The sequence below is a fragment of the Xiphophorus hellerii genome, chromosome 20 (assembly GCF_003331165.1).
Source record: "Xiphophorus hellerii strain 12219 chromosome 20, Xiphophorus_hellerii-4.1, whole genome shotgun sequence".
NCBI classification, from domain to species: domain Eukaryota; kingdom Metazoa; phylum Chordata; class Actinopteri; order Cyprinodontiformes; family Poeciliidae; genus Xiphophorus; species Xiphophorus hellerii.
The window spans coordinates 18695213-18710802 of NC_045691.1; the positions used below are offsets into that span (position 1 = coordinate 18695213).

The 15590-nt window shown below is 37.4% G+C and overlaps 1 protein-coding gene across 2 annotated transcripts in view; it reads left to right on the forward strand.

Moving 5' to 3' along the window:
- Positions 1-15590, forward strand: part of col7a1 (collagen, type VII, alpha 1) — a 76155-nt gene that overhangs the window by 46586 nt on the left and 13979 nt on the right. For both annotated transcript variants that reach the window (XM_032549162.1, XM_032549163.1), the window contains exons 81-103: positions 1941-1976; positions 2062-2106; positions 2193-2225; positions 2353-2415; positions 2545-2580; positions 2987-3067; positions 4076-4144; positions 8331-8366; positions 8491-8550; positions 8636-8680; positions 8762-8797; positions 9243-9278; positions 9371-9430; positions 9531-9656; positions 9751-9822; positions 11474-11509; positions 11608-11667; positions 11774-11818; positions 12264-12299; positions 12466-12501; positions 12786-12842; positions 12929-13000; positions 14649-14720. In XM_032549162.1, the coding sequence (XP_032405053.1) occupies positions 1941-1976; positions 2062-2106; positions 2193-2225; positions 2353-2415; positions 2545-2580; positions 2987-3067; positions 4076-4144; positions 8331-8366; positions 8491-8550; positions 8636-8680; positions 8762-8797; positions 9243-9278; positions 9371-9430; positions 9531-9656; positions 9751-9822; positions 11474-11509; positions 11608-11667; positions 11774-11818; positions 12264-12299; positions 12466-12501; positions 12786-12842; positions 12929-13000; positions 14649-14720 (1248 nt within the window). The remainder of the gene's footprint in view (positions 1-1940; positions 1977-2061; positions 2107-2192; positions 2226-2352; positions 2416-2544; positions 2581-2986; positions 3068-4075; positions 4145-8330; positions 8367-8490; positions 8551-8635; positions 8681-8761; positions 8798-9242; positions 9279-9370; positions 9431-9530; positions 9657-9750; positions 9823-11473; positions 11510-11607; positions 11668-11773; positions 11819-12263; positions 12300-12465; positions 12502-12785; positions 12843-12928; positions 13001-14648; positions 14721-15590) is intronic.

Consider the following 15590-nt stretch of genomic DNA (forward strand, 5'->3'; position numbering starts at 1 on the left):
GTACGGTGCTGTGTGTCGGTGACTGTGTCTGTCTGTCTCGAGGTGGGGTTGCTCTGAAACGTTACTTATTACTTACTTACTTATTGTTGCGTTTCGTGCATGCAGCTGTGCCTGCTGTCTGTCTTGCACAGTTCTGATTTGTCATTGTGTCTCTTGTTTGTCTTTTATATGTTTTGTACATGTTTTTATTTGTGTCTTCGTGTCTCCTTGTCAAATGTTGATGTCTGTAAATGTATGACATTATTTGTTGGAGACTCAGTATTGTCCATTTCTGTGTACAATGTAGTGTGTGCAGTTTTATTTCAATATATATAAATGTTGTATTAAGAATAGTTCCACATTTTGGGAAAAGGTCAAACTCTTTTTTGCTCTTTTGCTGAAAGTTAGAAGAAAAGGTCACTGTGATCTATTGACAAGATGTAAATAATAAGCAGAGCTACTGTAAAATCTTATCTCTATTTGAGCTGCTGTCAGGATAATGTTGGGGATTTGTTTAGAAATGGCTTGTTTTAGGAGCCAAGAATCTGAACAGACTTAACATAAAAACAGAGACATTTTATTTAGCCACTAAATAAAATGTTATAGTGCAAGATAGTTGGAAAAAACTAGCCAAAATTCACTGCTGGAGAACTCTAATAAAGAGCAACATTTTGGAGTCTCCAAGTTGCCATAAACACTATTAGACACAATCTATAGACAATCTCGTTGTTTGGGAGTGATGCTAGAAAAAACAGAGTCTGTTTCAGAAAATATGTTCAGGATGTCACAACACTTTTTTCTGGTTATGTAAAAAAGCGCCTCATCTATGACGCTTGATGCCTGGTGCTCCTTCAAATGCAGTGGAAGACTTCAGTGCATTGAATCATGACCTGTTTGAAGTACCAGGAGATTATAAATAAAAGTTTGGTTGCCAACGTCAGTAAGATAGAAATGAGTCACTTTTGTGTCTCTCAGGTACATATGACCAAAATCAACACAAATGAATCACCAGACTCCTCTTTCATGGTCAGCTGGTCCTCAGAAATATAAATATTTTCTAAAAAAAACAAAACATGTATCCTGTTCCAGACAAGACAGCAAACGAGAGCACGATTTGCTGTCATTTTATCAGCAGTTTTTTTTAAAACTCAGATTTCTTGTGGTTTTCCTCACTAAATAAATCTACTAAAAATTAAGTATGGAATTTCTTTTTTACAGTATGATATTATTCCACCAAGCCTATTTATTTATAAAAAATGAATAGGCTTTTCTCACATATTTGCCAGGGATAAATGTATCCACATCTGGACTGATGCCATTGGGTTATTATTGGCTCCAATTGTCACGATTGCAAATTAACCAAAATGCATTGTGTTGATTTAGTGACAGGAAGGGCACAAAGAATAAATAAATGATTTGCATCAATTCAAGATTTTTTCTTTTAGCCCATCAATATGTGTTTGAAATTAGTAGAAAAGTTGATTATGTCAGTAATATGTGCTGTGTTGTTTGGTGACTTATTATTGAGCACAAACATGACCAGAGTTTGATCCTTTAACTATCTTTGAATATTTCATGTGATTTTAGCTGGAAGTGCTTTTCATAATGTATATTTAAATCAGTCTGTTGTAGTAAAATTAAGGCCTTGAACTCCATGAGGAATGTGTTTAAAGTTCCAGCACTATTAGCAGCTGAACATCTGGAAATGTGTCATTTAGTAATTTTATAAAAGATAAAATAGGTTTAATAAGACTCAGTGGCATTCTGGAGCTTTCTTAGTAGATAAATTATCTAAAAAAATATATATATTTTCCTCTTTAACTTTCAGCGAAATAGCCAAGACAATTTCCTAAATGTCAGAATGTTCCTTAGCATGTGGTGTGTGTACCTGCACCTGATACTGCTGTCTTATGGTTTTGTCAACAAAGTTTTAACATTAAATATGAAACATTTTCTCACAGGGAAACCAAGGAGAGCCTGGCATAAGGGGACCAACTGTATGTATAAACATGCAGTAAAACGTGTTTTAATTGATGATCGTTTGCCACAGTTTAAAGCTCAATTTCCTGCTTCTGCTAATAGGGACCCATGGGTCCTGCTGGCATCCCAGGTCCACCAGGTGTAAAGGTAACTTCACAGTATTTTTCAGCACTTTGTCTGTTCTGCCTGCATTTATAAAGTCCTGAAACTCCAAACACATTTCCTTCCCACAGGGTAATCAAGGAGAGGCAGGCATCGGTGTCCAGGTAAGACAGCTGAGCCTGTCTTTTATACTAAATATTTCTTTATCCTCGGATTCAATAACACAGCAGTCCAAACACTGAAGTTGTGAAAGAGATGTGCAGTGTTTGAGTTTATTCTTCCTCTCTGTAGGGTCCTCCCGGTGCTCAAGGGACCACAGGTCTGCCTGGACCACCAGGCCCACCAGGAGCTGTTGTATGTGTTGTTAAAAAATGCCAGCTTCCCTTCAGGGAAAACCAACCTTCATATTTCCTCATTGAAAACTCCTTGCTGTGTAACATAGATTATATTCCCTTAAAGCAATGTGTTTATTTCTCCCTACAGGGTCCGCAGGGCCCCCCAGGACTGCCAGGGCAGGTGGTGAGTATTTAATTCTGTTCTGATTGCACCGTGGAGCATGGAGGGGAAATGGGAAATGGAAGAAATGTTTTGCCCCTGAGGCATTTTTCTCTTGTAGTGAAAATAGGAAGGTGATTAAAGTCGATGCCAAAACATCTGTAACAAGGCCTGATTGATAAATAGCAGCTTCAGTAGCATTTCTTTTTGTTTCTTTGGCAGCTTAAAAATAAGCTTATGGAAAAGAACCTTAAGATTTTAGGTCAATGTTAGTTCTACCATTCTCCTTTCATATTTGGTTTGTTCAGACATGCTGTTTGGGTGCACATATGTGCATAGAATAAGTAGAATTGAGTGGAGATGTTTTGTAACAACACATTTCATGTTTATAACAAATATGAAATGCACCATTATGTGGCCTGTTCCTCAGGGTGAAGCGGGGAAGCCTGGTGTTCCTGGAAGAGACGGGGTTCCTGGTAAAGAAGGGTTTCCTGGGTTACCCGGAAAGCAGGTACTATATATGAGTGTGTGTGTTTTTTTTGCTTATATTAATATTCCAACAAATACTATGTTGTGAGGATTCACTGCTCACTATGGGGCCCACAGCCCAGGCCCAATAAGAAGAAGTGATGTTCTTGTGTCTGTTTAGAGACATGGTGTGATTTATTGTGAATATTGGTGATTTGTAGGGGTGTGGATGTACTGGTGATGGTTAAGTCTAGGTTAATTAATGAAATTAATGAAAAAAATGATTGAAGTCAATGCAAAGTCATTGTGAAGATAGAAAGACGTAATATGTGGTTTATTCTTCCATCACTGTTGCACATCTGCCATGTTTTTCAGCTGCATAAGAAGATTTGGTAAATGCCACATTTGATAAGCTAGGATAAGTTAGCTTATCCTAGCTAACTTAGGAGTGTGTCCTAAAACGAGTGTGTTTTAGGACACACTCATCCTAAAACACACTCGTGTTTTAGGGCGAGTGTGTCCTCCTAAAACATGTGTAGGACACTCTGAGTGTCCTAGGAGGAGTGTACTAAAACAGCGTATCTAAAACAGGAGAATATTGTAGATATTCTCCTGGTTCAGCACACGAGTCAAGTGAATGGTTCAGACTTCTTCTGTACTATTAAGTTCTGCAAGAACTTAGAATGTAATTCAGCTTTGTTGGACTAACAGACACATCTAAACCATGTGCTGGCTCTTGAAGATCGGGATTGGCCAGTTCTAATCTAGCATGTGGAGTTTCATGTCTTTCTAAGCCAGGCAGTCAGCCATTGAGACTTTGAAATTTAAATCCCAGATTAATTCAATGGTATAACAGAACCTGTTAAACCAAAATGTGCTTAATTTCCTTACATTTAGACTCACATGTAGTCCATGGTTTTCAATAGGGCAACACATGTAGACCAGAAACTGCCTAAATTTACCAGGAGATCACATCGAACAGCAGCATTGTGTTCCTTGTGTGCTTTTGTTGACTCTTCCTCAGTGTTAATATGGACACTTTGTTCCTCAGGGTATTGCAGGACCTCCAGGGCTGGCTGGCTTTAAGGGGGAGCAGGGAGACAGTGGTCCTCCTGGGAAGGTGAGAGTCCTCTCACTGGGCTGACACTGAAAATGACAATTATTCTGTCACTTTGTTTCAACCTGAGTTGGTCTTGGTCTATCTTAGCAAAAACAAACATATATGTGCTCAGATTGTTATTTTTTACTTTTTATATTGTAGTTTGTTTTAATTTGGTTGTTAGATTAACCGCTTTCCCAAGTGAGGCACAATGCAGATTATAAGTTAAATGGCTCCTCTAGAGCCAACCTGCTGTGCAAGTGCACGTGCTACTTTGGTGTAAATTTTTGCTGCATATTTAAATTGATGTAAATGCCTGAAATCTCAATCTTCTCTTTCAAGCTATGAATCAACTTTAACCCTGATGGAAGCATTTAGATCGTGATGAAATAGTAGTGTTGCCATAGTACAAGTGTGTGGCTATCAATGTGAACTTTTTCTTTACCGTAGAATTGAAGCTTGTTGGAGATTATTGGAAGATAAATCTAAATATATGGCAATCCTTGTAGAAATGCTGCTAAAAGACTACAAGACACTTAACTTAGGCCAGAGATTCACTTTCCGGAATGTCAATGACCCTAAACATACTTCCAGATCCAAAATGATCTATCATAGATCAAAGTATTGTTTTCTATTGGATGGCCCAGTCAAAGTCCAGCTGAAAATCCAACAGAGAATCTGTGGTCAGACTTGAGACATGATGTTTTTAGACACTCTACCTCCAATCTGACTAAGCTTAGACTATTATTCAGCAAAAATAATGATTCTGCAAGGTAATGACTAAGTGGACTAAATATGAATCCACTTCAAATTGAAAATATTTTTACTTAATTAAATACATGTTTCACTCTGCTTCCACTTGATGGTTATACTTTATCACGTTTAATATCAATAGCATACATTGCAATTTGTGCTTGTAAAAGGACACAATGTCACACGATGTATGTGCACTATATATTTATTAGTTAGTTAAGCTACACTGCAGACTATGTTAGCTGACTGCTGTCAGTGTCACAGTTCTCTAACAGGAACATGTTTTCATCTAAAGGAACAGATTAAACACAGTTTTATACTGTAATAAATAATTATTTGATTTGGGCATTATGTTGAAGTGTACAAACAGAAAATCATGTAAGTGACTCCCTAAGGCATCATTACAGCAACATGCTGGTACTCTGGTACAAATCCTGGCCATAATCGCATAAAATATTTCCTCTACACAGTCCATGTCATTGGCTGAATAAAACAACATAATCTATAATGCAACACAAAGCCCTGAAGGTCTGTGTTTTCTGCATCAACACAAATAGCCAGCCTCTTTAATGTACTCAGTTACAGCAGGATGGTTCTATGATGAAGCCATCATAGCTCCAAAAGTGTAATTTGTCACTGTTAATGGTTCCAAAGAGGAACCATCCTGCTGCTGACACTCTTAGGTTTCCGCCTGCCTGCAGTCTCTGCTGTAATGACTGCAGACATTTGCAAACACGACCGGTTTTGACTTGACAAACGTGCCAGTTCTGCCAGTAAGGATCTTAACTGAGACAAATTTGCCTTGTTGAGTCTCAAAGTGACAGAGAAGGTCACTTGGATTGTTTATTCATCACATTATCATAAGCTGTGTGCTCTCTTCTGTGATCTCTGCCGGCCTTAATGGTGTAAGTGGCATCAGTAGGTATTGCCATCAATATTCTCTATGGCGTCCTATAACCATCAATTAAACTGCAGCCTTCTGTGACATCTTTCAACACGTCCTCCAATACCGACACTCTTTGTTTGAAACAAAAGTCAAACATTTTGGCCTGGAGCGTTGCATTTTATAACACAGAACATGTCTGTCTGGTTTGCTGCCAGATTTTGTAACATACATACAGAAGCGCCTGCATCTACTGGATGCAAACACATGACTGCAGTGTTTCCAGAGGCACACAGCGCCCAGTAAAAATGTAGGAATTTAAGATTGGATGTAAGTTCATCACAACTGCAAGATGAAACTCCAAGCTAACATTTCAGCTCTAGAGCACATATTTTATTCATACACAGTTTGGGTTACAGCTTCATTAAGTTGTTGGAAATGTTCGAAACATCATAGCAGCATTGAACGCAGTGTTTAAATCAGTGCAAAACAAAGCTGCGCGGAATAAGCTGGAAACATGTATTGCTTTTCATATTTTAACGTATATGATAATTGTTTTTGTCCTGAATGTATTTTTTGTAATTTTCTTTTTTATGTACATCTTTATTTAAATCTGGCTCACAATAGTTGATAGAGTATAATAGTTGATAGAGTAAAAGATATTTGGTTTCTTTTTTAAAAAATCCTAGTTTTATGTGTTTTGATGATAAATAAATAAATCTGTAGAATAGAATAGAAAGGAATGTGGTCATATAACCTAATCTTATCTGGAGATGCTGGTTCTTATTTTAGCTGCTTTAAAATGTTTCCAGAAAACACACACACTCACACTCACTCCTGCAAGTTTTCTGTTTTGTGAGCAGCCCCACTATTCAACAGATGCCCTGCTGTTCATAATATTGACATGAGTTGTGGTGACATGTGTCTCGACAAGCTCCCCCATCGTTAACAACCTCAGGTTCAGCACCTTGGACAGAGCCATGGTGATGCTGTCAGTGAGTTCAGCAGTTTGATAAATGACCAGGCAGCATCTGCTCCACATCTACTTGCTGCTACGATCATCCCTCAGATATACTCGTAAGAAACATGCAATTAACTGATAAGATGAGATAAAAACTTTGTCCAAAGAAATGGAACTTTCTAAACTGATATACATTTATTTCCCAAAGAAAAGCTCTTAACTCTAACCAAAACAAATACTTTTTTTTGTATAAAATGTAAACGTCTGTTGTTAACATCTTTGGCAGTTTTCAGACACTTTTAAATTGTCCTCATATTTTATCTGCCTCATCTTAAACCAAGAAAACAAACCAGAGCTTTTGGCATCAATAACATTTTATTAAAGTATGAATTGTGTCCATATCCAAAGTGTGGCTCTGGAAGAACATCCCTCGCTGAAACACAACGTGGCTGTGCATGGATAGCCAACATCTTATCTGAGAGCTTTCCTGACAAGAAGAGCATGAGATATTTAAAACAAGGATGTACCAGACCTTGAGAGCCTTGTTGAGGAAACACTCCAAGTACCTACACTGGATGCACACACACACACACACACACACACGCACACACGCACGCCCCCACATCCCCACACACACTCAGAAATATATATATAGTGTTCAATAGTAATTTAATCAACATGTACCTTCTTACTGAAGGTATTTAGGTAAGGTAACTTTATTTATTTAGCACATTTTCAGCAAGAAGGCAAATCAAAAGTGCTTTTCATGAATTAGAAGGAAATACAGCAAAACAACAAACCAAAGAAAAGAGCAAAAGGAGAAAAAAGAAAATAAAAAGTATAACCCCATGTTTAAGAATAAGTAGTTTGTGATTTATAAACTAGTAGGGGTTTCTCTGGATCTTTGTTCTGATAATGTTGATCTAAGATAATGAGTAGTTTCTCTAGTTAAGCTTTCTCTGGATTCTAAGTTTTTCTAATTCCTGAATATAAAGATGCTCATGTTATAAGTACTCCATAATTTATAAGCTAGAAGAAGTTTCTCTGGATAATAATAAGCTAATAATAAAATGTTGGTCTTATTAATGTTTGCTGTGGCCTAGCCAAGGCCAGAAAATACATTTGAGATAATCCTAAAGATTAGGATGGGGGAAAGTGGTCTACAAACTTTAAAAAAATTGTAGCCAAAGACAATTAAGCAACATGCCATCAGTTTTCTTTATCATCTTTGAGACGTTTCTTTCATTTGAATCTACACCTGCCAGGGGTATGAATAGTTTTGGGCTTATTTGTAGGTAGATTTGCTCTTTACAGATTAGGATTCTTTTAAAACCATTGAATATAATACTGGTAAGAACAGTGACTTACTTACACAAGTAACCAAAAAAAAAGTCAATTCCCAACACCTTTGACTCTGAGCAAGGCTGAGATTGCGTTTATTGGATATCCTTGAAAATACCAAGGAGCTGGAGAGGATATTGATGAGTGTTGAGGCATTTAATGGCAGAGCTTTTAGTTATGCATTTACTTATAACAATAGCAGGTGTTTTTTTCTGCTGTAAATAGAAATCATAGTCATTTTCTGTATTTTTCTTCCCTCCCTCCTCCAGGCTGTGGCTGGACCTGCTGGTCCTAAAGGAGACAGGGTGAGTCACTGTTTATGTCGGCATGAAAGGTGCAAATACTGTGTTATAAGCTGTGGGGGTTTTTTCATTAGAAATGAGAACAGTAGCTCACTGCAGCTGACTTACCTGATTCTGTCTGATGCAGGGTCCTCCGGGTGTGACGCTGCCCGGTACGACTGGAGAGCGAGGCCTACCTGGAGAGAAGGTGAGTATGACCAAACAAGCTCGCTCTCAGTCAAAAACACAAAACAAGCTTCAAGTGTCTCTTTTTGTAAACTTCTGTGCTTTAGGGCAACAAGGGAGACAAAGGCCCTGCTGGCATCAAAGGAGAGAATGTGAGTATAGTTGCAGAACAGAGCAGTGTGTTTTCTCTCATAACAGCACTTTTTACAATGTGTTACCTGTCATCATGCAAGGGAGTGGCTGGTGAGCAAGGAGAGCAAGGAGAGGATGTAAGTAATCATCATTTACTGCTTGTTTATGATTTAAATTTTGAGTTTCATTTCAGTTTTTGTAATAAATCAGAGTGTACAAAGAAAATGACAAACATCACATTTTGGTTCATTTATTCCTAGATGCAAAAAGAACATTTATTCATAAATATTGCCCAGTGAGAAATTATCTTTGCACTATTTGGAGAATCAGTTGATAAGTATGAGTCATGCACGCCACAAATCTTGACTTTTTGAAAGAATAGCAAGAAGAAAACCATTCTGCAATGAACAAAGAAAGTTTGAAAAATGAACTAACTACATATAAGAGACAATGAAAGGACAATTTAACTTTAAGGTCAAAGTGTCATCTTTTATTAAATCTCTATTTTATTACTATTGTCTTTTTTTCTTGCTGTCATATTTTATTTAAAACTCTAAAACGTGTTCTTATTTGTTTTTGCAGGGAACACCGGGATCGCCAGGACCTAAAGGAGATAAGGTTCATCTTTTATTATGCATTTTCATTATTTCATCTGAATTCAAAGTACTGTACTTTGTCAGTGAAAGTAACAACAAAAATTTATGTTGCAGGGAGAGAAAGGTCTTGGACAGCCAGGTCCACTCGGTCGAGTCGGGCCTCCGGGTTTAAAGGTGCGTTACGGCTGAGGAAGATCTAAGATTTTATCTCCAGTCGGAGTCAGTGTAACTGATCAGATCTGCCACAGCATAAAAAACAATCACCGTATTTTAGGGCGATCCAGGGCTTCCTGGTCCAGCTGGCCCACCGGGCCCACAAGGGAAGGCTGGAGATCCTGGACTGTCCGGTGTAAGAGGAGAAAATGGACAACTAGGGCCTCCTGGACCCCCAGGAGAAAGGGTTTGTGGACAATTAGCATTGTTTTCTTTTTATATTTTGTTTATCTGTGCCAAGCTTTGGGAAAAGTTTGGAACAATCATGCTTCTATCTTCAGGGCCTCCAGGGATTTGCTGGCCGTGCAGGAAACCCTGGACCTCCTGGTCCTGCTGGGCCCGCAGGGCAGCCAGTGAGTTCATTTTTAACGTTGCAGAACTCTTTTGTGATAAGCGTCTGAAAGTTTTAAACCAGGAAGTGGGAATCTGTTTTGCCTGCATCTGCCAATCTTATTGTAGGATACATGAGTGTGATTGACAGCGATAAGACCCTCCTCCTGGCTCTGATTGGTTGTTTCTGACCTGTATTTCTGCAAATGGCAGTAGGTCCACAGAGAGGTTGCAGAGGAGCCTGATTTTTTTCCCCCACAAATTATCTGTCTCATATTGTCAGGACATAGTGACAGGTTGAACAAAATTGTAAAAAATATATTTTTCTAAAAGTTATGTACTGCAGCTTTAAAACTGAGGTAAAACAAATTTTTTGTTGATTTTTTTTTTTACATGCTCTAGTCCTCAGTGTCGTTGTTCCTCTTTGGAATGCTCCAAGACTTTATTTTAGGCCCCAACATATTTTTATTGCATCTGTTAACTCTTAGGAATACAACATTCCTTTCATTGTTTTGCTGGTCATTAAATTATATTTTTTTTCTATTCAAGCAAATAAATCTGCTTAGTGTTGGGCAGCAAATCGAAAAGTGGATCAATTGCAATTACAGCAGCATTATTATAACTACATGTTTCCCTGTGACGAAGGCCCAGTCCTACTTCAGTTTAGTCTTTATGACTAAAAATACATACATTATCTTAGATGAAGAATAACTTCAATGCATCATATAACTTCTTGTATTTGGAAATTCAACAGTCTTTTAAGGTGATGAGAGTACGATTGACCTTCTAGCATCTCCTTTCACCAAATAACTTTGGTTTTACTTTGTTGTCTTCAAGCTTTTAAAAATCTGGCCTTCTTAACAGATCTACTGTGGTACAACAGAATCCTGGTTTTAGCTTCCTGCTATGGTTCCCAGATTATTTAAGAATTCATAGCACCGCATTACTTTAGAGAACTTTTATCACTCATGCACATACCAGACCCATAGGACCATCAAAACCAATTATTTTCTACAAATTCCTACTTGCCAGTTATGTAATAGATTTGACAAGGCTTTTTTAGTCGCAGCCCCTAAGCTCTGGAATAGTCTCCCGCCTCATGCGAGATCTGCCAATATGACTGAACTATTTATAACACCTCTGGAAACGCTTGTATTTCAGGTTCCTGCTCTGGCTGAGCCTGATACACTGACGTTTGATTTGTGGTATCACTTTAATAGTGTTGTTGTTTTTGTTTTGTTCTTTGATTTATTATCTCCTGAGATTTATTGTAGACTTACTGTCTTTTTACTTGTTCTGATAGTTTTCATTGTAATTGTGTGGACAGCACTCTGTGCAGATGAGTTTTTCTAAAATCTCTTCCGTTAAATTGATAAGGTGAATATATATTTTCTATTTAGCGCAATTCATTTCAGTTCATTATATAGCACCGACTGAACAAATCTATCCTTGAAAAATTTAACAAGACAAATGGGGCCAATTCATATAGAACCACACAGATTCTTATTCAGTCCAAATTAAATTTTTACAAATCTAACAAAGTCATCGCAATTTAACCATATTGCCAGATGTAGAAGTAGTTACAATGTATCCAATTCAATTCTAAGTGTAATACAATTATATTTATTTATTTATATAAATAGATAAATATATATATTTTTTGATTATTTCTAGGGCTCTGCTGGTACTAATGGAGTCAAAGGTGACAAGGTAATTTATTTCCAGCTCACAAGCCCACTACCTCTGTCTTACTACAGGAATGCCAATCGAGGTTATTAAAGGTATAAATGTGTGTTTTCTGGTTCCAGGGGGAAGTCGGTGTTGGAGTTCCCGGTCCCAGAGGAGAGAGAGGAGATTCAGGACCCAGAGTAAGAAGCCAGTTATGGGACTGCAACAGTGTGTTTGCACTGAAGAGTAAATTTACATTTGGATGATGGAAAACTAACTCTGGCGTGTTTGCCTTTTGTGTCTCAGGGGGAGGAGGGCCGAGCTGGCTTGGATGGGGACAGAGGACCAGCGGTAAATATCAGATGTTTCTGTTTTCATGTAGCACTCAGGAGCATTATGCAGACCACCCGGGTGTTTTCTGAAATGCTTTCAGCACTCTCGTTCTCGTTTTTGAAAGCATAAAACAGTCTTGTTTGGAGCCATAATGGAAGCAAAGAAGCATTTGTTTAATGATTATACAGATGAAGAGCCTTTCTCACAAGGACACAAAATGTTTTCTGGACTGTAAACATATCATTCACTGTGTCTTTTACTTTCTCAGTGCTGCAACTTTTAGGGAAGAAGGAAATCACAATAGCCACAGGCTCTAAGGGCTTACAAAGTTGTGTCTTCACTTAATTTCCGGTCATTTATTGTTGAACAAGAACAGAAATAATTTCTTAGTGGCAGAAGCAGACGTACAGTTGTCATTTTTACATGGAAACATAATGTGTTTTTGTGTTTTTTCAACAATCAGGGCCCATCAGGGATTAGAGGTCTTCGAGGAGAAAAGGTGATTTTCTTTTATTCATTTCTTTTCCCATTTTTACTTATCCTCAGGTAGTCCATCTTCTTCATCTTGAGTTTTCTCTACATGTAAAACAGTGAACTAAATTTACAGACACCAATAAATTGTTTCACCTAATCTGTGTTTTTTCTTCTTTCTTTTTTTTGTACAGGGAGACGGCGGACTCCCGGGTGAGAAAGGAGATAAGGTTTGTGCATTTTAATATGCAGCGAGCGCCACTGCCATTCACTCTCTCGCAAAGTGTTTTTGTTTTATTTATACATTTGAAATCAATGGGAAACAGTAGCAGCGCCTGATTTGATAGAGCTCTTTTTCACATCAAGTTGGGTGAATATAATGAATTTGCAGAATACTGATGAGCTGGAATATGAAACAATCACAGAGTGTGAAAGAACGAACGTGAATAAACACTATTATTTTCCTCTGTGGGGGTCGAAACAGCACTTTCAAAATCTGTCCTGTCGCTCACAGGGGGACACTGTGCTGGTGGGAGGACCACCTGGAGGAAAGGGCAACAAAGGAGAAACAGTCAGTGGACGTCCAAAGGCACATTGTTCTAAACAAATATTCACTCAGAGAAAATAAGCGCCGGATTTTGCTGTTGTTTAACTCAGGGTGACAGAGGAGTCAAAGGTACTCAAGGAGAAAAAGGGGCGAAAGGTCAAGAGGGTCCATCAGGAGAGCAGGTAAATTTAAGTGGAGAGGAATCGATTGTTTGGTGTTTAATGTAAACAGTTTGAAGATAGTTGCACTGATTCACAACTCTGTCAGCGTTAAAGAGTTTCTTGTTTCGCCTTTTTTAATTTTCTCACAATGTGTACAATGTAATGGCATCAACATGGAACATGTGGTTGTGGTAAAAGCTTTAACACACACTGATGAAGGAAATCGATAGTTTGATTTCTTTAATTGTGTGTTTGAACTATGCGCTTAACTGTGTGTGAGAATGATTACGAAACAAAATAAATGGAAAAAACCAAGAAAGAATTAGGTTCACAAGCTTCAATTTATTGTGGATTTTCTTTAATGAAGAGTCAAAATTAGACATGAGGGTGCAAATATATACATACTTCCTTAAATGTACAGATTGCACAGAAACCAGACTTTGTTTTTTTGTTTGTTTTTTTTTGCTAGTTTATTTAAACCAAAACCCTAATTTTCAGAGCTTTACAAAGGATCAAAATTATCTTGCTGTACAATTAAATCAATATGTAGAAGGGTAAGATATCTGAAGTACTATAGCTGTGTATTTCACATGGAACAAAGAAGTGATTAATAATTGGAGAAAATATGGAACAACACTGATATAAGAAAAAGCTGGAATTTTCTCCAAAATTAATAAAATGGGAAGACAGAAGTCATGAGGATTGTGGAGAAGAGATTAATTTTAGGATTCTGGCGTTCTCTTAACCTGATAGATTTAGAGAACGTTTGCAAGGCAGAGAGGGCAAATATTACCAAGTCACAATGTAGGAAGAGGGTAGTCTCTTCTACTAAAGAAACATAATTGGAAAAATTTAGTCAGAAAATGCTTCAACTGGTTTGTCCATGTGGGCAGCTGCAAATTTTAGTCAGGCTTCAAGGTTTTTATTGTGGGACAGAACATATTGCTCTGTCAGCTCCCTCAGTATGTGAAATCTGTCACTATAAACAGGGACAGGTGTTACAGCAGGTTTCTGTTCATGGCTGAGCTTTGGATTTTTCTTAACATTTGAACATCCATTTTCTTTTCACATGACAAGGTCATTTAATTGAAATAGGACAAAGTCGAGTGTTGCAATCGGATGGAGATGTAAAATTTGTTTTTGAATTGGAAAAGTCAGACATCTGGGAAAACCTTACCAAAACTCTGACCTCAACCGTATTGAAAAATTGGAATCTTCTTAAAAAGCCAGGTATGTCCCAGAACACCAACCAATTTACATTATCTCTTCCCTTCTGATAAGAAGGGTGGTAAAATATCCAGAAACTTGCTGACAGATACAAAATACATGCTGTTCAGGGGGAATTTGCTTAGGGACATTTAGTGAAAATGTTTGGGAAAGTGTGTATATATTTTAGCATATATTTATTAATGTGACTATGTGTAGATTAAAGAAAATCCCCAACAAATTCAAACTTGTCCACTTAATTTTGAAATTCTCTGAATCTGTATGGATACGATGATGTTCATCCTGCAGCGTGTGTATAGAAATTTCTCACTGAAATTCTGAGGATTATTCAGGTATTAATTAGTTAAATGACTTGGATCAACCATCAGCAAAAGGAAGAAAATCTGTGCAGTTTACATGATCAAATTGTACAGATTGTCAATGTGAGCATATTTGTAATCAGGGTCAAAGAGGGGAACCTGGAGAGCGAGGATCCACTGGTTTCCCAGGGGCCAGAGGCCCTGGTGGACAGAAGGCAAGTGACATAATTTTTAATTAGTAAAACCAAGTCTGTCTGAGAAAAATGTTTAGATTGATAAAAACCATCAATTTTAAAACACTTGATTTGAAGAAAAAAAAGGAAATCAAAGCAGAATGAATAAAAACTCGAAGGAGTAAAAGTACAGTGATGAATTCAGGCAGCAGAGCAGAATTTGATTCAGTAAGAAGTTTCATTTTGGCAACATGCAGAAAAAAGTCAAAAACCAACAAGTACCTCTAGAAAAACTGAGTTTTCATACTGATACAGACATTTCTGCAATGGTATATTTTTTAATCAATTAAGCTTTAGAAACTTGTTTTACTAATGGAGTAACATATATTAACATTTCAATAGTTAATTAAGGACATTGTTGAAAACATCACTGCATTTAGAACTGCACCACATGTCCAATGACAGCAGTGATTTTTTTTTTAAATGAGTGAGGACATAAAGGATGTAGTACTTGCAAGAGTATTAGACTGTCAGTGCCATGTATTCAAATGTGCTTGCTTTTAAGATTAAGACACAAGCACCAGCATCCACACACACCAAATAGTTGAAGGTCATAGAAACACAGCTTGTTATTATATCAATGTGCCCTGCTGGATGCAGTCTGTACTTTATAAAGTCAATCATGCAGTTAGACTCCTATCTAATATGCTTTCTGTAGAGCAAACCTGCCCTGGCACGTGTAGGTAACCATCTTTTCAATATGGTGTGTCCATAATGCCAATGACAAGAAATGTAAAACAAAATGACAACACATTTTTTTCAGCCTGTTTTAGAGTTTTAGTTCATCAAAGGTGCAGATATCATGATGCTAAAGATGAAAGAAAAGAGTCTGTAAAATATAAATTGTTAACA